This window comes from Tamandua tetradactyla, chromosome 2, assembly GCF_023851605.1.
Source record: "Tamandua tetradactyla isolate mTamTet1 chromosome 2, mTamTet1.pri, whole genome shotgun sequence".
Classification (NCBI taxonomy): domain Eukaryota; kingdom Metazoa; phylum Chordata; class Mammalia; order Pilosa; family Myrmecophagidae; genus Tamandua; species Tamandua tetradactyla.
This window is the reverse complement of record NC_135328.1, coordinates 151,855,608-151,882,555: the sequence shown is the minus strand read 5'-3', so window position 1 is coordinate 151,882,555 and position 26,948 is coordinate 151,855,608. Positions and strand designations below refer to the sequence as shown.

General features: G+C 40.4%; 1 protein-coding gene, 1 long non-coding RNA gene, 1 other non-coding gene and 1 pseudogene across 5 annotated transcripts in view; 1 reads left to right on the top strand and 3 right to left on the bottom strand.

Annotated features, from left to right (window-relative positions):
• The window catches only part of LOC143674077 (uncharacterized), a 108,928-nt gene extending 88,085 nt beyond the window's left edge, over positions 1–20,843 (bottom strand). The window contains exon 1 of the long non-coding RNA XR_013170852.1: positions 20,560–20,843. This is a non-coding gene — a long non-coding RNA (uncharacterized LOC143674077). The remainder of the gene's footprint in view (positions 1–20,559) is intronic.
• Positions 250–19,812, bottom strand: LOC143674076 (mitochondrial import receptor subunit TOM20 homolog pseudogene; annotated as a pseudogene). Its single transcript, XR_013170849.1, has 4 exons — positions 19,067–19,812; positions 18,610–18,667; positions 18,290–18,418; positions 250–4,387 (listed from the first exon to the last, which is right to left on the bottom strand). The product of XR_013170849.1 is annotated as a mitochondrial import receptor subunit TOM20 homolog pseudogene (transcript).
• EZR (ezrin) overlaps positions 19,949–26,948 on the top strand; it is a 48,146-nt gene continuing 41,146 nt past the window's right edge. Inside the window, exons 1-2 of one of the 2 annotated variants that reach the window (XM_077149393.1) lie at positions 19,949–20,060; positions 20,985–21,072. In XM_077149393.1, coding sequence (XP_077005508.1) covers positions 21,061–21,072 — 12 coding nt within the window. In that variant the 5' untranslated portion in view covers positions 19,949–20,060; positions 20,985–21,060. Of the gene's footprint in view, positions 20,146–20,984; positions 21,073–26,948 lie in introns of both variants that reach the window. The other variant, XM_077149394.1, reaches the window with a different exon arrangement.
• LOC143675240 (U6 spliceosomal RNA) lies at positions 25,217–25,323 on the bottom strand. Its single transcript, XR_013171481.1, has one exon. It is a non-coding gene; the product is annotated as a U6 spliceosomal RNA (small nuclear RNA).

Below are 26,948 nucleotides of genomic sequence, written 5' to 3'. Positions count from 1 at the left end.
CTGTACCCTGTCCAGCAGGGACCTATAGTGCTTCCTGAGTGATGGAGGGGGTAAAGAAGGGCATGCGACACTCCCCAGGTATTTCACATAGTGGCACAGCAAGGCCGTGGCTCTGGCCAGGGGCCCAGCTCCCTGAGCGGCCAATAGGCCCCTCACAGATAACACAGCATGTTACATTCACTTTTTCAGAGGTTTAAGCTAAAAATGTTCACTACAATTATAACTGAGTAGAAATGAAATGCCACTCAATTCAATAACAAAAATGTCAAGCTTTTAATTATCAAACAATACACACATTGAGACAAAAGTTAAGATAAACTATCTATGGGGAGAATATCAGCCTATTCTCGAGTTATCCCAGCAGAGATCTTCATGAAATTTACTTGTATTTAATGGGATCAAATGAAGATCAATGTTGAAAAAAGATGGAGAATTAGGGGTGAGGCAATGTGCCCTATCAGATATATTTTTTGGCATTTTGTATTGTGAAATATAACATATATACAAAAAAGCAATATATTTCAAAGTACATTTTTTCTTTTTCTTTTTTTCTCTCCAAGCCCTTTCACTTGGTTGAGGCACAAGCAATAATAAAAACAGCATTTTTTATGTTATAAGGACAAACATTTTGAATGATAGGTGTATGATATACCAAGTTTCTCAAAATCTCTTCTGTGATAACCTTTAATGAATACTCTGGTCCATAGGTTCAATCAGTGAGGTCAAAAAGATAGGCAGGAAGGTGGTAAAAATATCAAATTTACTGAGGATTAGAAGAATCAAATATTTACTGACCACATATGAGGCACACTATACTAAGATTTTACATAGTTAAATGTGAACATAAATTCTATTAGTAAAAAAACAATGCTACGATCAGGTAAGCCTGTTTTTTTTCTTCCTTTTTTATCATAGTATTCCATCTACTCCATTATTTTACCCTTTATCCCCCTATTATTTCCTTATTTTTTATCCTTTTTTTTTTTTTTTAACTTATCTGTCCACACCCTGGATAAAAGGAGCATTAGACACAATGTAAAAGTTATATCTTTATACAATAGTTGTCAAGAATCTAGGCTACTGGAACACAGCTCAGCAGTTTCAGGTACTTCCTTCTAGATTCCAATACACCATAAACTAAAAAGGGATATCTATATAATGTATAAGAATAACCTCCAGGATAACCTCTCAGCTCTGTTTGAAATCTCTCAGCCACTGAAATTTTTGTCTCATTTCTCTCTTCCCCCTTTTGGTCAAGAAGGCTTCCTCAATCCCATGATGCTGGGTCCCAGCTCATTCCGGGAGTTCTGCCCCACATTGCCCGGGAGATTTATACCCCTGGGAAAGCCTGTGTTTCAAATGCTTTCACCTTAAATATAAGTTATGAAGCTTGGCCCAAAGAAACATGTCAACATACACTAATACATGTTTTGCATTTCCAAGATTTTATATAAGTGTGCAATATTAACACATGGGAACATTCGTTCTGTATTACTCAATTTAAATCTTGAGTTGTTTTATTCCCACCTACTGGGTACCATTTGGCCAGCATCACAATTCCCTGGCTTCATCACCACTATTAAAACTTTAGGTAGGAAACATAACATTCAATGGGGGATAAAAAGTTGGTGATTTTTTTTAAATGTAATATAGCTAAGCATTCAAAAGTAGGACCTAATTTTAAAGTACTAAAGCTGTCATTTAAATAAGAAAATGTACTTGGTTTAATCAGCTCTAAAGTGAAGCTATCATTGCCTTTTCAACAAGGCTTAAATCAAAGCAGATTATTTTCTAGAAAGCCAAGTGATTCCCAGCTTGTATTGCACTACAAGCTTCAAGGGCATATTTAGTTAGCTTTCTACCCTTCCAAAATTTAAACTCACCCTTCACACTCCCAGCCAATCCTTAGTTGTTCATGCCACACTGTCTGCTTTCTGTGCTTTGTTCCATCTTTAATCTCCCTTTACCTGCCCTCAATCTATACCTAGAATATTGCACAGAATCTATACCTAGACTCTATACCTAGAATATTAGCTGCATATCAATTACTGACCAATCACCACTACAATGCTTTGAATTTCAGATCCTATTGGTAAAACTGACCAACTATCAGGTTTCTAGTGGCCATCCCCATCACACCAAAGTGTCATGAAAATAATAATAAAAGGATACTGTTTAAGAGTTCTCACAAATCTGGAAGGTACCTGGAGGAAAAGTGCTTAAATGTTTTAGCCATCTAATCCGATCTTTGAATTCATAGGGTGAGAAAACTAGAGGTAATATGACATCACATGGCATGCCCAAAGCTATGTGGCTAACTAAAGGCAGAACTAAGACCTGTATTTTAAACTCTTTCCACTAAATCACAGCTACCACACACACATTTAAAAACCCTAGGTTGAGGTAAGAAAAGTTAGTAAGTAAACCAAGATTAAAAAGCCCCAGTACATAGGAAAAATCTTTGTGATCTCTCCACAGACTTTCATACAGCACAAAGCCAATTTGTACAATGAGAAATGCTGCTCAGTTCAGCTCATGCCACACAATACCAAGGATCCTTATTCTCAGTTCTGAAATCGAATCTGTGACTGCAGATAACATGTAAATATTTGAGAACAAAACGTCCCACTAGCTCCATTCTTTTCAGTCTCCAACCACAAGGTTATGCCTTACTCTCAGTGTTCAACAAGATAAATGAATCAAGTTGAATTAGGATTAAAGAAGTACACTGAAGATAAACGCAAAGGGGAACTTTTTTTTACAAGCAGGTTATCCCAGTTACCTTAAAGGATATACTTCAAATTAATCTAAGAGTGTGACAGAACCATGTGATTTCAGTAAAAATCAACACAATAATTAGACCTTAACAAAGATGAGTTTGGAAATACCAAGTCAGGCAAGCATGCACAATTCAGAGTATAAAACAACACAATGCCAGGTGTCAAAAAAAAGACATTCCTCAAGAGAAGGCAGATCTGAAGATGCTAAACTTAACTATATAAAATAGGAGCTGAAAGGGATGCCTCAGAGAATAGTGGACCAGTTCCCTTATTTTATCAATGAGGAAAGTGAGCTCATGTGGTGAAGCTCACATACAGCTAGTGCCTTTTGCAACTACATATATCTAAAATACAGGGTGATAAATATCCAGAACATAATTAAGCCCACCGTTTAAACATTTCACTGAGGACATTGATTCAAACAAAGCATTTCAAGGGGTGGGGGTAAGTTGTTAATATAGCACAGCAGCACATTTCACAAATATATATGTTTAAAAGATTAAATGGAAAAAACTTAACTTGAAGATTAATGCTCAGTTTTGATAAACACAATCAAGTTTTCATACAATTTTCTGATATATACCAAAATGCTTTTAAAAAATGTACATCTTCAGCTTTCTGCTATACTTTTTTTTTTTTTTTTTTTGCCTTATCTTTCAAAACTGAGCACTGGGTACTTTTAACCTAAGTATTCTTACATGTATGTACATTTTAATTACATATTTTAAGAAGAAACAAAATCTATGATATTTCAGTAACTCAGTGTATTCATAAAATGAAAAATACTTATCAAAATACACTTTTCACTGAGAAAAATGAATAAAACAGACAAATGGATCTACACAAAGTAAAACTTAACTTTGACAGATTTCCCTATTCCCCCAGAGCTATTCATCTTCCAAGTTAAGAATTTTTAAAATATTTTAAATTGAGATTTTATCATGCTGATATTTGTTTTTCATTCCATGTCATCTTCAACCAAGCTCTCAGCATTTGGAATTATTTGATTAATTGTTGGGAGCAGTCAGAAGCATCTGGAACACTGGTGGTGGAAGAGTTTGCTGTAACACTTGCAATAACTGCGGTGGTTGTCCACACACAGCACTTGCATTTGCCAAATGGTCGACACCCTTCTCAGAGTCACCTTGGGCTTGTAACTCTTCACCAGACTATTTCTTCGAAGAAAAATTTCTGAAATGTTTCAGCATCTTTAAGGTCAGGTAACTTGAAAAGCCCAGCTCTCTCCTTGGCAAGTTTCTGTTTCTTTCTTCGCTCTCGCAGCCTGTTCTTGAAATTGGGGTCTCTCTGTCTCTTGCCGTCCAAGTAAATGCAACGCCTGATGAAAACGGCCCAGCATACACTCGCGGCGATAGTGCTGTTCCGACCCACCATTTTCTCTTGGCTGTAGAGCGGGGAGGGCAGTGGCGGCCCACCAAGGAGCCGTTGACCACCAGACCTCAAAGACGATGGTGTCATGCAAATCTGTCAAAGTGCATCTTAACAGTTATAGAACTGTTATAGTTATAGAACATATCTCAGAGATTGGTATGGGTTACAGTTCCACGTTTTTTGGCTTCTTCCTTCTAGCAGCTCCAAGATACTGGAGACTAAAAGAAATATCAATATAATGATTCAGCAGTCATACTCATTTGTTAAACCCCACCTTCTCTGTTATAATCCCTCCTTCTCCTTTGATCTTTCTCCCAATCTTCATGGGCTATGCCCATTCTAACTTTTTCATGTTGCCAAGGGGTGTTGATAATATGGGAAAAGGAGCTGGAACTCGTTAAAGTTCTTGAAGAGGCTGGCCTCTCTGGGTTTCAGGACTTATCTGGCCTAGGAACTATTTGGAGGTTAAAGGTTTCTTGAAAGTAATCTTAGTGTGTAAATCTTTTATAAAATGTCAGATAGAGCCCCAGGTGTTCCTTAGGGTTAACAGCAATGAGTAGCTATCAGATATTAAGACATGCTTACTCCAAAGCCATACTCTGGTAGGATGCAAGAACAGATAGACCAATGGAGCAGAATAAAGAACTGGCAGACAAACCCACATGTTCATGGAAACTTAATACTTGATAAAAGTGACAATGAATCAATGGGGAAAGGAGGGCTCATGCAGTAAATGGAGCTGGGAAAACTGACTCACTGTATGGAGAAAAATAAAACTGCATCCTTACTTCATTCCACATAAAGGCAGACTCCACCTCCAGGTGACTTAAAGACCTAAATGTAGAAGGTAAAACTAAAAAGTTAACAAAAGAAAAACGTAGCTGAATATTTTTCTGAAATAGGGACAAGAAAATACTTCTAAAATCAAATGTTAAAAACACAAAACTCTAAGTAAAACAAAATAAAACACACACCTGATGAATCTGATTACAAAGAACACCATTGACAAAATTAATACAGCTGGCAGAAAAGATTTTTCCAAGGTCTAAAACTGAAAATATATGATATTCCCACAAATCAACAACAACAACAAAATCAAAGAAAGATAGGCAAACGGTCTGTACAATTTCTAAATCAGGAAATTCCAAAGGCCAACAAGAATAGTAGAGATGGTCGAACATGTTAGAAATAAGAGGAACGCAAGTTAAAAAAACAACAATCTGTTCTTTTGTGGTTATCATCATGGCAAAAAAATAAGAATGGTGGATAATGCGAAGTGGGGGCATTTGGTGACATGGGGACTCCCTGCACTGCTGTGGAGTGTCGGTGCTGGCACTCATTCCAGGGGTCTCTGGTACTGCCTGGTCTATTTATATGGACTCATAGTTCTTGACTGGGGTGACCACAAACCCTAGTATCCCCAGGAGAGCCATACTTTCTTTCTTTTGTTGCTTAATAGTTCCCCCTTTCATTCTCTAAAACTTCCTTATTTAGATGATAAATTATTTGGCCACCTTCTTACTACTCAACAATTCCACTCATGGTTATTGTCCTAGCAAAATTCTCAGGTCCATAGGAATGTGTGTGGAGATGTTCACAGCACCTGTGGCCAAGGGCAGCAGGAGGCCACCTGAATGTCCAATCTGAGAGAGAGGACAGGTAAAATGTGGTGGGTGCACACATGAAGGGTTACGCAGCTGTTAGGAACAATGTGGGTGCATAATAAAAGCAGTGCCAGATAGAAAAATAGAAGAAACAGAAAGGAGAATCATAACCTCACACATTTACATAAAACTCACAAAACAATATATATTTTGCCAAAAACACATTTGAACAAAAGTTACACATTAAACATATTAGAATGAGGGAGGAAAGGAAAATAGGAATAAAAAGGAATAATTACAAAATAAAGATCTAGATTCAATTTTAATAGGTAGAATCATCTATAAAAGGTCTCTGGGTATAAACGTTCAGTAAATGAGCTACTGCTATGTCTTGGTTGCTTCTGTTTGCAAATAACTCTTCCTACAATGGGAGTCACAAAGGACAAAGTCCTGGTTTGTTCAACGACAGTGATGGAATAAAAATGTTTATTGATGGTGCCTTCACTGAGGAAAACAGTCTGGCAATTCCTCAGAAAGTTAAACATAGACTTATATGATTCAGCAATCCCACTTCTAGATATATATCTAAAAGAACAGAAAACAGAGACTCAGACAGATGTCTGCACACCAGTGTTCCTAGCAGCATTATTCACAATAGCCAAAGGTGGAAGAAACCCAAATGTCCATCAACAGATGAATGGATCAACAAAATGTTTATTCATATAATGGAATATTATTCAGCCATAAAAAAGAATGAAGTCCCCATACCTAATACAAATGGGTAGGGAACCGTGAAAACATGCTAACTAAAATAAGCCGGACAGATGTTGAGATTCCACCTATATGAAATACTAGAATATGTAAATTCATAAAGATGAAAAGTAGAATTGAGAATCCTGGGGGATGGTAGAGTGAGGAGTTGTTGCTTAGTGCGTACAGGGTTTCAGTTTGGGGTGATGGAAAAGTTGGGATAAGAGATGGCAGTGTTGGTAGCACAACACTGTGATTGTAATGAATGCCACTGAATTGTGGGATTGAAAATGGTATTTGGGAAATATGAGTTGTATATGTGTTGCCACAATAAAAAGTTAGAAAAAAAAATACTGTATTGGGCACTGCTCTGTGTCAGACACCAGGGTGGACATAAGGGAATACATGACAAATGTCTTCAAAGCAACTCATCAGCAAGTTCCTAGCTTAAATCAACATATTTGCACTAATTAAAAAGTCCTCTAGATGTAATGAACCATAAACATAAATATTTGGGTCAAATAAGTTTAGTTTCTAATGGTTGAGAGCTGGTATAGTATTTAGAGATGGGGTCCAAGTCATCATTTTGGAGAGCTTGATTCCTGAAGACTATTTTAAAAGAGGGGAAGATACAGTCACTAAAGACAGGTATTTATGATTGTAAACATGTGAGAAACCAGCAGAGAAAGGAGATCTTAGAGGGTTGGGGTGGGGTGAGGTAGTGAGAGGTGTGTTTGTAAAGGGCAAAGATAGAGTCTTTGCTAAGAGTTGCAGATATCACACACATGGAGATTTTTTTTAAATCTTACTGGTTGAGAGTACCTCAAAATCTTGAAAAGATTTTGAATGAAAGGAAGTTTGGATTTGTTTCAGGCAGCATTCACACCCAGGAGCAGGACATTTATAGTCCTGAAATGACCCTTGAAGGACATCATTCTTGTTGGCCTGTGAGGGATAGCCCGGGAAAGAGAAATTAGAGGCATTTGTTATAATTTGGAAACCTAATAAATAACGATCCTCTTTCCTGTCCAAATTCTAAAACAACAGAGAAAAAAGCAACAACAAAAGTTTTATCATTGATAAAGCTGATATTGGAGAATGTGGCCTAGGTCTGTGGGCAAGTAGACTTCCTAATACTGAACTTCAGAATTAGACAAGGACACCTCTTAGTCAGGGGCAGTTCAAGACCACTTTAGGTCACCCCTCTGAGGACCAGGCTCCCTAAATGGACAGCCTGAAAGGGTTGAGCAGTCCAAATCCTCCCAGCGGAAAGGCTGGCTCCCATGAGAAAGAGAGAAGGCACAGAGCTGCACACGTGATGAAAATCTCCTTCCAAAATTCACCAGTCAGATCAAGTCAGTCTTTATCAAGGCAGGTGTGTTACCCTTGTAGCGCTCCTTCCAGAAGGAAGGAACTGCTGTGTCTTCCATGTGAAAGTTGGGGCTCTTCTTGGTTGAAAGTTCGAGAAGACCACACCCAGGTCATTAGGAATAAAGGGAACAGAATAGAGGAAGAATCAACAGGAACAGCTCTGAGAGATTTACAGAACCCAGTTCTGTAGTCAGTCAGTGAGCACTTGTCCTAACATCTAACAACATAGCACAAAAACCTAGGCAAACTCTATGAGACTTAAAAAGCTTTTTGACTGGAGTTGAGCCACTTTACTTTTTAAAATAAAAAGATTTGAAACGCATGCAAGCTTCAGGAAAGTTGTGCCTTAAGTCCCAGCTTTGCTCTAGTTTGGTCCAGGAAGAGAAACATGTTATAAAATGGTCAAGATATGCCTTTAGGGGAGGAAAGCTGCCTGGGATGGCAGGGACACTATGCTCAAATACCCATAAGGCATTCTCGGTAGGCATTCTGCTGACTGTCCAAGCAGGTTTAGCAGCAGTACCAATGAAGCTGATTGCATGCAAAGTGGTCGGATGAGTTGGCATGTGATAAGGTCATGGAATGTTGCCAGTCTAGAAAATGTGCGAAATATTGGAAGCAAATCTTTCTGTGTAGTGCATGTGCATTAGGAAGAAAGCAGAATGAGGGCCTGGGTGTACAGCTCACTATGGTGCTGTGGCTGTCAGCACCGATAGGACCTGCCAGGTAGAGGAGCCATGAGCTCAGTGTTCAGGGCACCCTTTCCTCGGATATGCCTTAAGTCTAATACCTTGAGTTACCAACAGTGACAATTTCCAAAGTAGAAACTACCACAAGTAACAAACCTTATGTGTACACAGAATGGAAGAGACTACAGACAGTTCTGTGGGCCAGCATTTATCCTTTCTGCTGAGCCCAAACCCATGGAAGGAAGTCACCATCACCAATGTCAACTGCGAGTGTAAGGGCAGGCCTGAAATCACAGCATTTTGTAGCTCAGTGGGATGTGACAGATCACCTAGGTGGGCCCATGTATATAGCAGATAATAAAGCACCTCTACCAAGCATGAATCAGAGGATGAAAATACACCCAGCCTGCAGATATGTTTTGTCTGGCTTGCAGACGGTTTTGAAAAAGATCTTAAACAATCTGCCAACATTTAAGATTGGGAAATTTCTTATTTCCAAAAATAGACATATGGAGGCGCAGGGTCCACATGCAACATGCAAACATCCTGAACGCAACAGCCATTAGCAGAAGCAGAGGGTAACCAGCCCTCTATACCATCTCCAGTTACCCCCACCCCCTCCTGTGGCCCAGCTGCCTGGCGCTGTGAGCACTTCCGTCTGCCAGCTGTGGTCTGGAGTGATGTGCCAATATTAGCAGTTAGTGGTGGAGTTGGGACCAGACTCAGCTCTTACAGTCGTCTTTCTATTCTACCACCCAGCCTTCAATGCACTCCTGAATCAAGCTGTTAGGGTCACCTGAGGGTCCAGTCTGAAGAGGTGGTTTGGGATTGCAGATTGGCCACGGGACAAGTACTTGACTTCATGGAAATTCATGGGAAGTCTGGTAAACCCCAATTAGAGGTTGAATTTTAATTAAGTCTAAAGTTTAGGGACTTCCTCCAGCTTGCTCCCTCTGTAGCCCATTGTTTGAAACACTGCCTGATACGGGGTAGGATCTCAATAAATATTTGTTGAGTGGAATGAAGAATGTGGTCCACGTATCAACCTAAGGTAAAGCATTACTCAAGCTATTATAAAGGTGATAATATTCTGGAGTGAGTCCTTCTGATATTCAGTTAAGTTCCACCTAGATCAGGTAGCATTCATTACCTGCTATAGAAATTTGTTCTGGTTATCAAAAGCCTTTTTTTTTTTTTTTAATTCAAAGTATCAATTCTCCAGTTTGCATGTCAAATCTTTAAGATCCAGACATCTAAATGTTTAGTGAGCTACTGTATTCTCATCAGATAACACACAGGGCTCTATGTTCAATTCAATTCAATAAATATTTACTGAACCCAATTATAAGCTAGGCTTTATTCAAGGTACTTGAGATAGCAAGATGAGCAGACACAGGCCTTATGTCCAAGGAGCTCACAATCTAAAGAGAGAGTGATCCAAACGGATGTCAAAAACATGTTTCACGCTGTTCATCTCCAGCACACTAGCTGCTTTGCAGAGTTAGCTTTTTTTAATTAAAATATTTTTAAACATTTTTATTGTAGTAACATATATACAAAATTTCCCATTTAACCACTTCCATGTGTACAATCCAGTAGCATTAATTACATTTACAATGCTCTACTACCATCACCAACACGCCTTACTCAAATTTTTTTTTATTCCATCAGAAAGACTCTACACCAATTATAAATTAACTTTTAATAATCAAACTCATGAGTTTAAAAATATTTAAATTTTTACGTTTAAAAATGTAACCTATTCCCTACCTCATATTAGCAACAGACCCTTCCAATATCAAAAATTTATAATTGCCAAAGGCTAAACAACTCTAAAGAGAGGTATGGAAAGATCAAAGGTGATGGTGGAGTTATACAGTGAAGATAGGATTTAACAAATGAATATGAATGCTCAGTCATTAAATTGATATCTTTTAGTCTCCAGTATTTTAGAGCAGCTAGAAGTAAAAACCTAAAATTGTGAAATTGTAATCCATGTCAAAGTCTGAAATATGTTCTACCACTAATAGCAGTACTGTGCTTTGAAATTTATAGCTTTTTTTGTATATGTTATTTTCACAAAAAAAAGGAAAAAAAGTTGATTGATGATAAAAAAAAATATGTGAGCCCTCTAGCCTCTTATATTCTGGAGCAGCTAGAAGGAAAAATATGAGAGGATCGTATGGTAGCTCATGACAAACTCTGGAATCTGTCCTGTACCCATTTGCTGAAGAGTGTTTTGAAAACTATTGCTTTTTTATTTCTTTGCTTTGTGTATATGTTATACTATACTATAAAAAAAGTTAAAAAAAAATGTAACCTAGAACTCAACCTTCAATAAATACCTGCAAATGTGTATTCTACAAATAAATACCTAATAATATCTAATCTATTTGAGAAATAATTTATTTCAAGTAAGTGAGTTTTTTCCCCATCTAAAAGCATGTATAGAAGAGATTATAGCATTTTAGAACAGTGATTATTCCTGGGGACAGTTGGATAGGCTTTAGTGGTATAAGGAGTGTTTTACTACTTTTAAAAAAATCTGGAGATAATGTGATGAAATGTTACCATTTATTAAATCTGAATAGTGGGTACATAGTTGTCTAGTGAATTATTTTCTGGAAATTTAAAACACAATTTTTTTAATGGTAAAATAACATATGTAATGGTTAATTTCATGTGTCAACTTGGCTAAGTGGTGGTATCTAGTTGTGTGGTCAGCAAGCTCTGGCCTGACATTGTGAGGATATCTCATCGAGAGATATACATCAAATGGATTTAAACTTGCTAAATGTAAAGACTGAATCTTAAGTCACTGTAGCTTTAGTAATTGCTTACTGTATTAGTTTAGATGCTAGCATAGGATATGCTGTGCATATTCTGGTTTTATTAAAATAAAAACTTCAACTACACAGTTGAAAAAAAAAAGATATACATCATTAGTTAGTTGATTGCATCTATGGTTGATTAACATCAACAGTTAACAAAGGCGACTGCCCTCAGCGATGAACGGAGTCCCCTAATCCCATCAGGTGGAGGCCTTAAAGAGAGAAGTGATAATTTCAGTAGTCAGAAATAATTCTCCCGGGAAAGAATTCATCACCAACGTCATCAAGTTTTTAACCTGTGGCTTGCCCTGTGGAATTTGGACTTACCAATTCCCATGGTTGTGTGACCCAATTCCCATAATAAATCTCATAATATTTACATATACATATTTCATGTTGGTTCTGTTTCTCTGGAGAATTCCAATATGACATGTTTTCAGATCATATAGAGCAGACATAAATAAAGTCCTTTTCTGAGAAAATTATCACTAGAAACATTAGTCGGTGTGCTGTGCTCCATGTCGTGCATTGGAGCCCCTGAGAAATGGAGCTCTCGGTACCTACACTATGTGAACTGAGACTGCTGTCCTCTTGAGTTAATGTCTGCTATGTGTAATTGTTCTACCTCTTTGTTGTCAAGCATTAGTTCTTACTGCCATTGGTGTGTCTGCTCTACCTTGTACTCTTTCACCTAATCTGCTGTGGCCTGGGAAAACAACTAATCAAACTTCTTAGAGCTGCAACTAAATTGGAATGAATAAGCTTTCAGAAATCCAGAAAGATTCTAAATAGATGAATTCTTTTCTTTTTTATTCTTATCATATTTTTCACCATCATCTGGTATTTAGCTGGGGTTGCTAAGTAAATGGCCTGTAGCTAAGGAAAGTGTTTCTGTGGTTGGCAATCCACTGGACAGCAGTATGGTATACTGGAAAGAAAATGAACTAGTAATAACCTGGCTTTGGTACTAACTAATGGTGCTCTTTCCTTCATTTATTTAACAACTATTTATTGAACTTCTACCATGAGCTAGGCACTGTTTTAGCTGCTGAGGGCATAGCAATGAATACAACAAACATGAGCTTCAATTTTTGTAGGGGAGATAGAAAATAAAGAAGCAGATGAGCAAGACAATTTCAGGAGAGTGATAAATGATATGAATACAGCAGAGCAGGTTAAAGTGGCAGACAGGAGAAGGGCCCTGCATATGGGAGAGGTAGAAGTGCAAAGACTGGAAGATGAGAAAAGACCTGGTTAAAGTGGCAGACAGGAGAAGGGCCCTGCATATGGGAGAGGTAGAAGTGCAAAGACTGGAAGATGAGAAAAGACCTGGTTGTCAGAGGTAGAGGAGGTACATTCCAGGCAGAGGGTACAGGTGTGAGACCCCTGAGACAGGAAAGAGGTTGATCGTTCATAGAACAAAAAAAATCAGGGGGCTGGAGCCACATGAACAGGACAGAGAGTGATAGAGCTAGGCAGGAGAAGCTGGCAGGAGCTGATCACAGAAGGAGTTTAAATTTTATTCCAAAACCCACTTGTGGGGGAGAGACACAATCAAGTATATTTGGAATTGGGGCTGGTAGGTTTGCTGGAATGGGTGCACAGGGGATGGAGGATGAAGTAGGAGGGAAAGAGTGGAATGAAGATTGCTTTCTAGGTTAGGGCTAAGCAACATGGCAAGTGGTGGTGCTGCTTTACTGCGGAGGTAAGTATTGGGAGTGGCACCATATTCAAAAAATCAAGAATGCTGGAAAACACATATTTGATAAGCGTATAATATCCAGAGTATACAGAGAGTTCCTAAACTCAAACAGCAAAAAAGACAAACAATCCTGTTAAAAAATGGGCAAAGGAATTGAATAGACATTTCTCCAAAGAAGATACACCAGTGGCCAATAAGCACATGAAAAGATGCTCAGCATCATTAGCCATCAGGGATATGCAAATCAAATCTACAATCAGCTACCACTTTACAACTCATCAGGATGGCTCTTATTTTAATAATGAAATGCAATAAGAATTAGTGTGGATGTGGAGAAATTGGAACTCTTGTGTGTTGTTAATGGGAATGTAAAAAGGTACAACCTGTAGAAAATTAAACATAGAATTAGCATATGACCTGGTAATCCCACTTCTAAGTATATGTTTAAAAGTGTTGAAAGCAGGGACTCAGATATTTGTACAACAGTGTTCACAGCAGCATGATTCACAATAGCCGAAAGACGGAAGCAACTCAAGCGTCCATCAACAGATGAATGGATAAACAAAATATGGTATATATATATATATATATGATAGAAAATTATTCAGCCATGAAAAGGAATAAAGTTCTGATATATAACAATATGGATGAACCTCGAAGACATGTTGAATGAAATAAGCCAGACACAAAAGGAGAGACATTATATGATTCTACTTATCTGAAATAACAAGAATATGTAAATGTATAGGGACAGAAAGTAGAGTAGGTTTCCAGGAGCTGGCGGGGTGCGGGTGGGGGTTGGGGGGCAGGGAGGAGGAGAATGGGGAGTTATTGTTTCATGGGTACAAAACTTTTTGTTTAGGATGATGAAAAAAAATTTTAATGGATATTGGTGATGGTAACATAACACTGTAAAGGTAATTAATGCCACTGAACTGTGCACATGTTACCACAATTTAAAAAAAAAAAAGAATACTGGAGATTCCAAGTGCTCAATGGTTGCTCAGGGGAGAAGTCAGGGCTGGCAATGGGATTTAAGCCTTGGGATGGGATAAGAACCTGGGAAGAGTGCATATAGAAGAGAGGGCCTAGAGAGAGCACTGAGGTGAGCCAGCTTGAGAGGTGGGCTAGAAGAAAAGGAGCAGCCTGACCCAGGAAAGAAAGTAGGAGTGTGGGTGAGAGAAGAAAATACAGAAACCATAGAACTGAGTGTTCCAAGGGGAGTGGTCAGATTGTCAGATGCTGCTTAGGAGAAAAGTAAACTGAGACAGAAGTTTGGCCTCTGGATTTAACAAGATAGAGGTTACTAGTGAGCTTCCCAAGAGAATTTTTGGTGGAAGAGTAGAGACTGTTAATTTAATCTGTCTGGGCTCATCTCTGTGAAATGAGGATATCGGAAGAGATGATATTTACTGTCTCTTCCATGACCTTTTTATACTACATGCTTTTAAACTGGAAAAAATATTTCAAAAAGGAATAATAAACATATAAAATGATTAGGAAGAAGAAAAATTATAATAGGGAAGCTAAGCTCTTTGGTTGTTTTCAGGCAAGTTGTATGGTCATTAGTCTTATTTTACATAAAAATTATTAAGGATATTTATACAAATTATTAAATTACACAAATTATTCAATAAGCCAAGGAAACTTAATTAAAATGTAATACCAAATAGCCAAAATTCTTCTTAGCAGGCCCAAATTATATAATGCCAGCAAAATTGTACTGAGGCCTATTCTAACTTATTGTCCTATAAAAATCCTTAATAATTACTTCTAAATACAATGCAGATCCAAATACAGTTGAGCAGTTTCCTCAGGTTATCTGAGTGCTTAGCAATTCCTATGCTCTCTCACCCACACTGAAAGGGCCTATCATCTTCCAGAGGTCAGAAACAAATGTTAATGTTAGGAATTTACATACTGGGTTCATGGAACTTTATAAGATGGCATGAAATGTTTATTTCTCTTCAGCTGTCATCTCTGCCCATGAAAAGCCTTACTCCAATATTAAATTGAAAATAGTTTATTATAAAATTCAGTCCCACAAAAAGGTACAAAGAATGATATAAAGGACACAGAGCTGTGTACCCCCACTCAGCTTGATAAAACATCACCCATGTAGTGGAAACTGAATAGCCTTCTCCAATTGCATCATCCAGACATAGCCTCTGTTCTGAATTTTCTTTTTTTTTTTAACATGGGCAGGCACTGGGAATCGAACCCAGATCCTCAGGCTTGGCAGGCAAGCATTCTTACCTGCTGAGCCACCGTGGCCCGCCCTGTTCTGAATTTTCACCCGAGGTTATAAAGTCCTGGAAAACAATCAAAATCCGTGTTTTACCCAGGATACTTTTTTTTTTGATGTTCCAACAAAACTTTATTTACAAAAGCAAATGATGGGCCACTTGTTTGCTGTTACCTGGTTTAGAAGATATACATTATGACCATTAAGATAAAAATACTCTTATCAAAGTCATGTAATTGCTAGTAGAGAGAGGGAAGGGAACAAATGAATCCTTTCAGAAATCTAATACAGTATTAATATAGTATTTTGATTCACCAACATCACCTCCTTTGGGAAAGCACTCCCTTCCCCGTTCTAATTTGTTCTCATAAACTGTCAATCATGGGGCCTTGCCTCACTCACCATAGTGGAGGGCAAATGATCCATACTTGGTGACCAGATTCTTCCTCCTGGATACGTGACTCTTCAGTGAAAAAAATCACAATGTCTGAACACTTGGAACTTAATTATCTGATATTAATGCTCTAGATAATCCATGAATTATTGCTGCTAAAATCTCTGGTGCTGTACTGCTTTCTGTCTTTCAAGTTTGGAATGTACTATTCTCCCTTTTTATTTCTCTCAGTTTCTCAGTAGTAACACAACAAATCCATTTTTCTTTCCTAAATAAGAGGTAGTTTCTATTGCTTGCCTCTAAAGAATCTTAACTGGTTTAGCAGACAAAGCAGCTTTCCTATCTGAGGACATTTTAGCACTTTATGCCTCCCCATGGTTTGGGTAAAAGACTCTAGGGTTATTTGATATAGATCTTTCGAACCCACTAAACGAAATATCGGAGGAAACAAGAATAAGGATCAGAAAAAAAATCTGTGAGTTCTCCTTTAGGAATGCTGAACATAATGGACTCAGCCTTAAACAATTCATAAAAGGAACAAGCATATTCAAAAGACTGCTTTATATTTACCATTGATAAAACCAAGCTATTAAACCAACTTAAATCCAATAAGGCTATTTTTGTTGTTTATTTTGTTTTTAATTTCCAAGTACATTTTACCAAGAAGTTATTCAACAGATTTTAAAGTTTGTATGAGTTATAGTTCCGATTTTTCATTTTTTGTTCTAAGATACTGGAGACCAAAAGAAATACCAGTGTTGATTCAGCAGTCATATTCATTTGTCAAATCCTATCTTCTGTATTGTATTCTTTGCTCTTTCTTTTTTGTGAAAAAATAACATACTTACAGAAAGCAATAAATTTCAAAGTACATTGTTACAACTAGTTGTAGAACAGATTTCAGAGACTAAAACAATTATCAACATACTAATTCAGCTAATTAAAAATACTTATTTGTTAAACTCTGCCTTCTCTGTATAAACTCCACCATCATCTTTGATCTTTCTCTCACTCTTTAGGGGTATTTGGGCTATGGCCCTTCTAACTCTTTCACGTTGGAAGGGGCTGTTGATAATGTGGGATAGGGGGATGGAACCAGTAGATGTTCTGGAAAGGCTGGCCCCTCTGCATTTCAGGACTTCTCCGGTCCAGGGGCTCACCCCAAGGATATTTTTAATGTATTTCCCTATTACTGTTCTCTTGAAGTGGCTGAGACTTCACATAATTTTAAAAAATTAATTCAGATTAACCTGGCACCAGTGTGGAGATATAACAGCAATAGGCCCTGATGTGATTTTATATAAAATCTATCTAGGTATCAAGGGACTGTGAATGTTCTGTGTACAAGTTCTAGTCCTTGGCACGGTTTCTAAAGCTGCTGTGAGGACTGTCTACCTCACTTTTGGTTAACCTTGCCCCGCAAACCCCAACCAATTTACAAACCAGGCTGGTGAGGTAGACAGATGATTACCCTCTTCCTACTGAAAAACTAAAACCCTTCAATGAGGAATGAGTCATTCAAGGTCAGTCAACTAGACTAAAAGAAAGCAGGGGATAGGATCCAAGATTCCTGGCTCCAGTGTTTCCTTATTTCCTGCAACTGCATTTATTATCATACATTAAACAAAACCATGACTTAAAAATACAGGAGAATAAGTTGCCAAAAAAGGCTGAAGGGAGAGGCAAGGTAAATAGCGTCTATCAAGATCCTGCCAAATCCTAAGTCAGTTGTTTCTTAAATTTAGGTATAAGTCAGAATCACCTGGGGATCTTGTTAAGGGCAGAGGCCCAGGATCCACTTTAGGATTACTGACCTACAATCCCTAAAAGTAGGGCCTCCTTGAGAGATTCCAGTGTACACCAAAGCTTGAGAACCACTGTCCTAAGCAATTCCATAGGTCACCTTGTTGTTCAATCTTCTGTATGTATATTGTATGTGGAGGTGTGGAGGCAGCGGTAGGGGAAGGGTTTAGGTTCTCAAGTCAGCTGAAAATAAAATACCCTCGGAAAGTCCCCTGAAAACAACCATAAAATACAGTACAAATGTTTTTGTGAAGAAAAAAGAAATGTACAGTAGGATATAAGTACAATACTTAGAGAAATATATAGAATGAGGAATACATATGTAAAATATGACTTTAACTTATAAAAGAAAGAGGATTCTTAAAGTCAGATTTGAGTAAGTTAAATGCTTACGAGTTGATGGCATAGAATACCATGAAATATATATTATTTCCATTTTTTGAACGAAGAGGTGGAAGAAGCTCAATGAGGTTAAGTGATTTGTCCAAAGTGACCAGCTTTTAAGTGCTGGAAGGGGAATTCAGACCCAGTTTAGCTTCCTTCCAACACCTGCCATTTTCTCGTTTTTACCACACTGCCACAGGCCATGTTATTTTTTAGCATTCCCTGAAGAGTAAAGTTCAGAAATGCTCCAGAAGGTCTTGGGCCACTGCTATTTCAAACATCCAGTTTAGAAAGCCATATACTTTGAACTGAGTAAGATAAAAAATGAGAGTAGAAGCATGTTCTACCTGCAGAGTTGGGAAATCAGCATGGCTCCAGGCAGTGATGAAGTGAATACCACAGCCACTTGGACACATATCATTCGGGTTATTTAAATATTATTCATGGTTTCCTTCCTACTGCAGTGATCATTACTTCTTTATTTAAGTAAAAAAAAAAAAAAGAAAGAAAGAAGGGAAAGAGGAGGGGAGGGAGGAGGGGAGGGAGAAAGGAAGGAAGGAAGGAAGGAAAGAAGGAAGGGACGGAGGAAGGAATAAATTCAGTTTTTCAGAGGGAAGACATTTGCTAGGAGAGAAGACAAAAGCTCAGGCAAGGCCGTGCTCCTCACCTCCGGTCTTTGAATTGCTTAGATTTGGGAGGTCTCGGGTGGACTGACCTAGGGTAACCTAAAAAAAAAAAACAACTCGCTTTGGGGACTGTAGTATCTCAGTTAATCGGAAATCCTAGGTAGGACGTGCTACTTTCCCCACTTTATATTTACCAAGTTTTAGTTTGATACTTTGTGCAAATCGCGGATTACTCTCAGTGCCAGGCTCAGTTCTAAACATCTTACATGTATCAACTCATTTAATCCTCTAACAACCCTATGATATGGCATACTGTTATATGCCATTTTACAGGTGAAAAGACTATAAAGCACAAAGAGGTTCAATAACTTGCCCATTCTGACAGTGAGTTGCTGGGCAACCGGGAAAGTAGTTCAGGAGAAGATCTGGATGGCAACCTTCAGCCTTCATCCCAATCACCAAGGGCGAGGGTTGGGGAGGGAAGGGTGTTGCTAATACCCAGGCTCCTGGGCCCCACCCCCAAGAGTTTCCCATTGAGTAAATCCGAGAATTTCAGTTTGTTCGTGTTCCTGGGTGGTGCTGATGCCGCTAGTCTGGGGCCCACACTCTTGAGAATCACAGTTCTAGAACTCGCGCCCATAATCACTGTGCAACAAATTCCACTGGTCACCAGATGTGCGTGAGTTTTTGTTTTAAAAAAAGATTCCTTTTGAGAACCATTTGCCAAAAAAAAGGATAAATTCCTAGAATTTCAGAGGAAGCTTCCTACGGCATGAAATAAAGTTTTTTTTTTTTTTTGCTAGTCAAGTCAAACGAGGGCACAAATTGGTCCTTTAGTCACTGCATTCCGCGATCGTTTCCTCTCCTTGTAGCTTAGCGGAAACGGAACCGGAGGCCCGGTGGCCTAATGCGCAGAGACGCCCATGCCCGCCAGGTCCCGCCGCTCGGTTCCTGGGACTGCAACATTCCCTGACCACGAGGACGGCCCCACCCCAAACCCGCACAAGTTCCCAGGGCTGCCCGCCACAACGCACTGATTTAATTCCCTTGACTTCCGTCTGTCACCTTACGTCTGCTATCAGAAGTTAAACCAAATTCTGCCTAGGTTTTCTCCAAGGGCGAGGGAACGGGCCACGGGGAAGGCCGAGGTCTTTAAAACAACAGAAACAGAAAGCAGGGCGGGGGGTGAGGGGCAGGGGATAGCCTGCCCGAGTTTCCTCCGCTCTGGGATGGCCCCGCCGGGGTACAGGGGGCCGCCTGCGAGGCCGGAGGGGTCGGCCGGGCGGGAAGGGACGCCCGCCGCCCGCGGCCATCTTGCGCTCACCGGGGCGCACCTCACTCGTTGGGCGGCCGAGGGGCGGGGCGGAAGGGGGCGCGGCCGGGACATCCCCTCCCAGCCTCGCCCGGGACTGGCGAATGCGGACGGCGGCGGCACACCACGGACGCACAGACAGCGGCGACAGCACAGCAGACCACTTGGCAGACGCCGTGGGTAAGCCGAACGCTTCTGCCCCGGGGTGCGGCGGGGGGCTGCTTAGCGGGGTTGGCGCCGTGCCGTCGGCAGAAGGGAGCCGGAGGTAGGGGGTCGACGACAGCTGTGGCGGGGGCGGCCGGGCCCGACGGGCGGGGGGCAGCCGTCTCGAGTCCGGGGTTGGGGAGCCAGGAGCCAGCCCCTCTCTCCTCCGCCTCGCTCGAGTTCCCTTACCCGGCACCGCTCACGGTCGACCCCAGATCGTGGCAGGTGGTGGCCGCCGGCTGCGGAAACGCCCGCCTTTCTTCCACCCTCTCCCTGCACATCCCCCTTCTCCTCCCCCCGGGAGTGGAAGCGGGGCCCGGGCGGCGCGGACGCCCCTTCCTTCCTGCCGCACTCGGGTCGAGCGGGCCCTTGGCCGCTTCCCGGCAGTTAAAATTTTAAAAAAGTGTTTCTCAAAGATGTGACTGTTGTGGTTTCAGCCCGGGGGCGAACGGTTGCTACACAAAGTGAAACTTACTGTTTGCTGGTTTACTCGTTGCTTCCTTGAAACCCAGAGAAGCACCTCGCTGCCCACCCTTCGGCGAGACCCTCGTCTTCCGGGCCCCTCCCTACCGCTCGCACCTCCTCGCGGGAGCGCTGAGGCCCGCGCCCCCTTCCCCGCCGCCCGCCTCCCGGGGTCGCTAATGCTCCCTTCCCACGTCTGTCTCCCTGCCCGGGCCCACGCCCCGAGGTCGCCTGCGGCCGGCTCCCCCTCCGCCAGCCTTTCGGCCTCGAGCGCTGGGCCCGCCCGGCCCGCAGTAATTGTGGGTTGGGCGGTGACTCACCCGGGCGCCCGCCGGGCGGGTTCTTAAGCCGCGGCGCGCGGGGCGGGCGTGGGGTCTCCGTCCTCGGCGGGAGGATCCCAGCAGCCCTGTGCCTTACAGGACTGTCCTCTTCCTCCAGGTTGGAAGAATCACTTCGGCCTCTCCCGCGGAGCTGAGTTTCTAGAGAATCGACGAAAACACGCCAGGAACCGAAAATGCCGAAACCAGTAAGCAATCCAGTTTCCGACCCGGGCGGGATACTTCAAGCTTTACTTTCAAGCAGGGTCACCTGCATGAAGTGTTGTGGAAAGTAGTTGTAGTACAGGGTTCTTTCTTAAACGAACGAAAGGACGGGAATAGGGAATTGCCTTGCTCTTGGTCATTTAGGTACCTTGTGGAATTCTTCAAGAAAACATCATGGTACTTTTCTTTCTACAGTTTGTGTGTGTGAGACATCCCTCGGTCCCCATAGCTATGGTCCTTTTTAAAACAAATAGAAGCCCCTATTACACTGCTTTATAGTGTGTTCTAAAAGCGTATTCTGTTGCAACTTCTTAAAAAGAAAAGTTGTCTACATGGTAGGAAGACGCTAAGTGGCTTCAAGAGGACATGCACCGACTTGGATTTAAGTGTGGAAACCAAATGTAACCGACTTCTTCCTTTAGCCCAGGAGATGCTGTTTTTCTGGCTGTCAGCTTATGGTTCATTTTACAGCAGGCCTGTGAAACCCGTACTGTTAACCAGGGAATTTGCTGGTAGCAGCAGAATTCCTATCTCTAGAAGAGGTAATGGACTTGAATTGCAGATGAAGGTAGCCAGTGGAGCTTGATAAGGAGGTTCCTTAGACTCTTGCAGGTCATGCATTCCTGGTAAACAATACCTGATTAAAGTTCTCCTGTGCCCTTCACCCCTGTCACCTTGAATCTGATTGTTTAGTACTGGGTTAGATTGCTGGCCAGGCCTGGAGGGTTACAGCCTTTGAGTTGTGGGAATAAATCTGGTTTACTGCAAATGACATTTCTTAGAAACTTGTGTGTATGCTCCTGGCTTTAACACAGGTGAACTGGCGACTAGACATTGGGGAGATGGCTTAAAATTTTAAATTGAATTTTGAATCACAAATGTGGCTGGGTTCCCTCAGAATTGCAATAGGTTGGTTTTATAATCAACAACTGGTTAAATGTCGGTTTTATTCCTTCCCATTAAACTGTAGAGTCTGTAAAAGGAGTTCTTGATTAAGTCTTATTTTACCGTTAAGAGTAAATTAAATTACTATAATGATATGTTAATAGATACAGAAGTAAATATTATTTTTACTTGTTCTATCTTCAAGGTGATTCATTTGGGATCCAGAACATCTTTTTCCTATACAAAATAATTCTTTTCTTTTCAAATTTACAAGTGACACGTGAAATCTGGGCTTTATAATGCCAATGTTGTAAAACTGACTTCTCTAATCAGACATAGCTCAGTTAACACTTTATGCAGAAGAGTAGTCAAGAGGTGCCACTTCCAGTGTGATTTTCTTTATTTCACTAAAAGAAAAGATGCAGAGCTTAGCTTTATTTAAAATGGCACTTAGAAAACAGCAAATCTGTTTCTTATTCCTATTTTTAAAAATTTTCAGAATGAACTGCCATTTATTTTTTTGGTTGCAGGTGTGTTTTGATTTCATATTCCTAAAGATCTTTTATGATGGATCAGAAACTTGGACAATGTTCTTACAATGTGAAGATAGTGTTTGCACTGTTCAGGAAGGATAGTAGTTGTTACCTTGTATATCAGTGTTCCAATAACTAGAAATTCTGTAATTTTGTATAATATCTAAATTTATGCTTGTCAGACGTTCTTGAGGTCTACTTTTAGATGAACCACACCTGTTTGCTGTAGGAAGTTCCTATCTGCCCGTTTTTCTTCTGGGAGAGCCTTGGTAAGATAAACATTCTGGGGATTTTCTTTGTGTGACTTTGTGTTAGGCCCACCCCACAGACCACTGAGAAGAGTTGAGTAGCCTTCAAGGGACCACTAAGACTGTTTTAGAGAATCTAATGCTTTTTTTCTCTTGCCTTCCTCAGCAAATGTAAAATCTCAAACATCACCAACATGTTCTTTAGATGTATCCTTTAATTGAAAGGTTATCATGTCTATTTCAGCCCAAACTAAGAATTTTGTTAGGTGGCCTCAGTATGATTTGATTCTTAACAACAGGGTGGAGGGGCAAACACCCCTTACATTCAGATGGGTACATCTGAATTGTCAGGGTTTTAGGCTAATACCTGATCCATTGCAACCGTTAACCCTTGCATCTGTGGGGCAAAAAATGTTTTTATTAATTTGTCTAAACTGAGTTAGTTGATGAGTTCATTCATAGAACGGTATAAGTGAGGTGCTATTTATTTGCTTCTTTTTCTCCTAATACTCCTCTTCAAATCACCATTTATCAAGGAGATGTAGCGTTCATTCAGCACGTTATCTGTAGAGCAGTCATTATATGCAGGCATGGGGTAAGCTGCACAGATGGGTGAGATGGAGTCTTGTTCTCAGGGAGCTTTGTCCTCCAGTGCCTAAGCTAATACACATGCAGATACTGCAGTAGGAGCTAGAAAACCTACTGTGTGGCATGAAAGAGGGAAAGAGGTGAGAAGAAAAATCTCTGATGAGGAGTGGGGAGGGTTTTATTGAAAAGTAGCATTTCAGCTGAATCTTGCTGGAGTCTTTGATCAGCCAGGGCAGTTCAAGGGAAGAAACAGCTGTGTTCTGTTGCCTGATTTCCCACAGCTGCTTTAGGGGCTCTACTCACGTATGGAAACTGGTATGGGGACACGGTGCCACCCTCTGCTAAAGCTCATCACCAGGACTTAGGATGCTGCCTGGCCACAATTGTGGGTTCCTCTCACCTGGGGGGAAAAGGGAGCAGTTGGTACGTGGGGAGTTGGTTCAGGAAGTACCTTTCAGGTTAATAGTGATGTGTTGCACTTCTTCCTTCCTTTTCCCCACATTTTTCTTCTTCATCATTATAGAAAGAAGGCAATGGAAGTTAGAAAGGAAAACCACTATGGTCAATTTAGGAATGAAAAAGGAGTTGAAGGTCCCATGAACTCTCAACGCAATGAAAGCTCGATAAGCTGAACCTCCTCCAAGTGGCACAAGCAGATGTCTTAGCTGGTCATTTCTTAGGTGTTACAGAAGTTTTTAATGCAAAAAGTAGATTTACCTTTTTATTAGGAAAACACTGAAACAGTATGTTAAATTTTACCTTGTGCAGAATTTTTAAGATAACATTTTCTGAGATTACCTTGCCTCAGTAGGAATACATAACCTTTCTCCGATGAAAAATTTAATTGACTACAAGTAAACATTTTAACAGGGACAGAACTTACATTTTCCATCTCTCTGCAGTTGGGGAGGACACCTGGGGTCTCTTTTCTGTACACCTCTCCTCCTTCACCATGAGCAGATGGTGAATTAGGTAGCTGAGATTTTGCCAGGTGGTAAGAAATGCTGGCAAGGATTGTAGCCATTTGCCATCGTCAAGTGTAAGGCACAGCGGCCCTCTGTGCACTTCTGTCCATTACTAGAGCAGGCATCCTCTGAGCACCTGCTGTGTGCCGGTCACTGTGCCCGGTATTGAGGCTACAGAGGTGAGCAAACACATAAATCATCATGTGGTGTGGTGAGGGGTGCAGGGTAACAATCATAGAAATGAATGTAAAACTGCAATTCTGGGAAGTGTGCCTAAGGTGGTGCATGTGCTGTGGGAAGCAGCACAGGGTTTGGACTGGAGGAAGATAATGTGATCAGATTTGCCTTTTCAAAACTTGACTGTAGCTATGACACGAGACTCCTTGAGTGGTGGCAGTTGTGATTGTGATGAACTGGACTCGTTCTAGTCAGGAGATGGCAATAGTGTGGACCAAGATGGTCCAAGAGAAGTGATGTATCTGAGCTTTCTGGGCAGAGGGAGAGGACTGGCTTGTATGCCAGGGTAAATAGGTGGTGGTGTCTCATTGAGATAAGAAGGGAAGAATTTGGTTTTGTGCATGCTGTTAATAAAAGTGACTGCTTGGTGAAAGAAATCCTCGTCTACTTTTGTAACTATAACCACCATCCCCAGTATATACAAATACCAGACACCTTAAACTAGTGTGTTTAAATGCAAATAAATTAAAATAATCTAGTACCTCCCCATGTTTCTCCCGAGTGTATATGCACCACAGCATACACACAAAGTTAAAATTAGAATTAGTTTAGTGTGGTGTTCTTAATTGGTGTGCATATTATCCAGGGATTTGGCTAAAAATCTCTGGGCCCCTCCTAATGCTACTGAATCCACACCTTTATGGTACCTCTGTTTTCTTTTTTCTTTTTCTTTTATGTATGGGACGCTTCATGAATTTGTGTGTCATCCTTGTGCAGGGGTCGTGCTAATCTTCTCTCTATTGTTCCAGTTTTAGAATACATGCTGCCGAAGTGAGCATGGTACCTCTGTTTTAAATAAGCTGACTTAATAGGGGTAAAAAGCAGTTTAGAAAAAAAAAAAAGGATTATTTATCTTTGACTGGATTGAAGCTGTGTTAACAATCCATGAGGGAGCCTAGTGTGGTGCCAGGTTGTCCCTTCACAGGCTTGGGGAGTGAATATGCAGTCGCCCTTTCTGAGTAAAGGCCATGGGTACCATTTATTCGTATTTGAAACATGGCTGGGGCAGGGGTGAGTACAAGGAGACAGCTGGGTGGGTATCAACTCCAGAAAGAAGTCCAGCTAAGATTGAAGACTTTCCTCATTTGAACTTCTCTCTCCAGAGAGTCCAGCTGTAGAGCTTAATTTGATAGTGACCAGTGTTTTTTCACATTTTTGGAAATTTGGGTGCCTTTTTTTTGTTGTTGTTTTTGGGAGTGCTTTGTTATAAAGGAGAAAAAGAAGCTAAATGTGCCCTCTTAAACTATTGGAAATAAAGAAATTCCATACCTCTTTCCTCTTTTCTTTGCTCTCATTCCTTTCACAGTGGCCTCTTTTATTGTTGTCCTGAATAATAAAAATTTACTATCTGGCCCTTTTTCAGAAAAAAATTTGCCAGTCCCTGCTTTAGATAAAAGTAATTATTGTTAAATGTTTACTATGACCTTATGTATGTTTTATATATATACCTGTCATGACTAGACTAATACTATTTGGAAGCAGATCCACCCCATTTGTTCTAGTTTTTAAAAAATTGTCCTCAATGAACAAAGGATCTGTTTTGTTAGCCAGTGATAAGTGTATCATAAGCTGTGATCCTGAAGGTCTATGGTAAAAACTGTCACCAGGGAGCAAGCATTGTTGGTGCTGAGGTGTTATTTTAAACAAGGCTGACGTTCGGATGGCTCTTTGTTTCTATAGAGAAAGTGGTAGTATCTTGTGTCACACTTGCTCAGTCATTGTCTAATGACAGATTTCTGGCATATGCTGAAAGAAAGCAATTTGTACCAGATATTTGAGTTGGAAAAAGAATGATATATAAAGATCGCTTATTCATATCATTGATAATTTAAACATTTTTGTCCTGCTAAGTCTATATATGCATCTTTACTGAAGTTCTGACTGTAGATGATTTTATAATTTAATCCCTAGACTTCCTACCTAAAATAGAGTTCCCATCACTGTCTACTCCTTGTTTTGCTTTATTTTACTTTGTAAAACTTCTTTTTTGTGTGACAATTTTGGATACTTGTTTATGCCAGTCTGATTTTCTGGATGGAAAGCAAGAGGCAAGGTGGTTTAAGAAAATAACATCAGTATTTGCTTCTTAGAATAACTTAAAATTCTTGCTTTATTGGCAAATAGGAAGATGGCCAATTAGGGATAAATACTTTCCTCTTAGTAACACAGTCTTGGGGAAATGTCTTAAGCATCCTGTGCCCTACTTCCTCATCTGTAAAGCAAGATAAGAGTACCTGCCTCTGAGATCCTGGAGGTGGAGGTGAGACTAGTGGGGCAGTGTGTGCAGAGCACTCAGTCCTGGGCCTGGTGCTGGATAAGACTGGCTGTCCCAGCTCCTCTCTTATCTATCATCACCAAAAAGAGAGTAAACAGAGAAAAATTCTACTTGTCGCTATTAAATCCT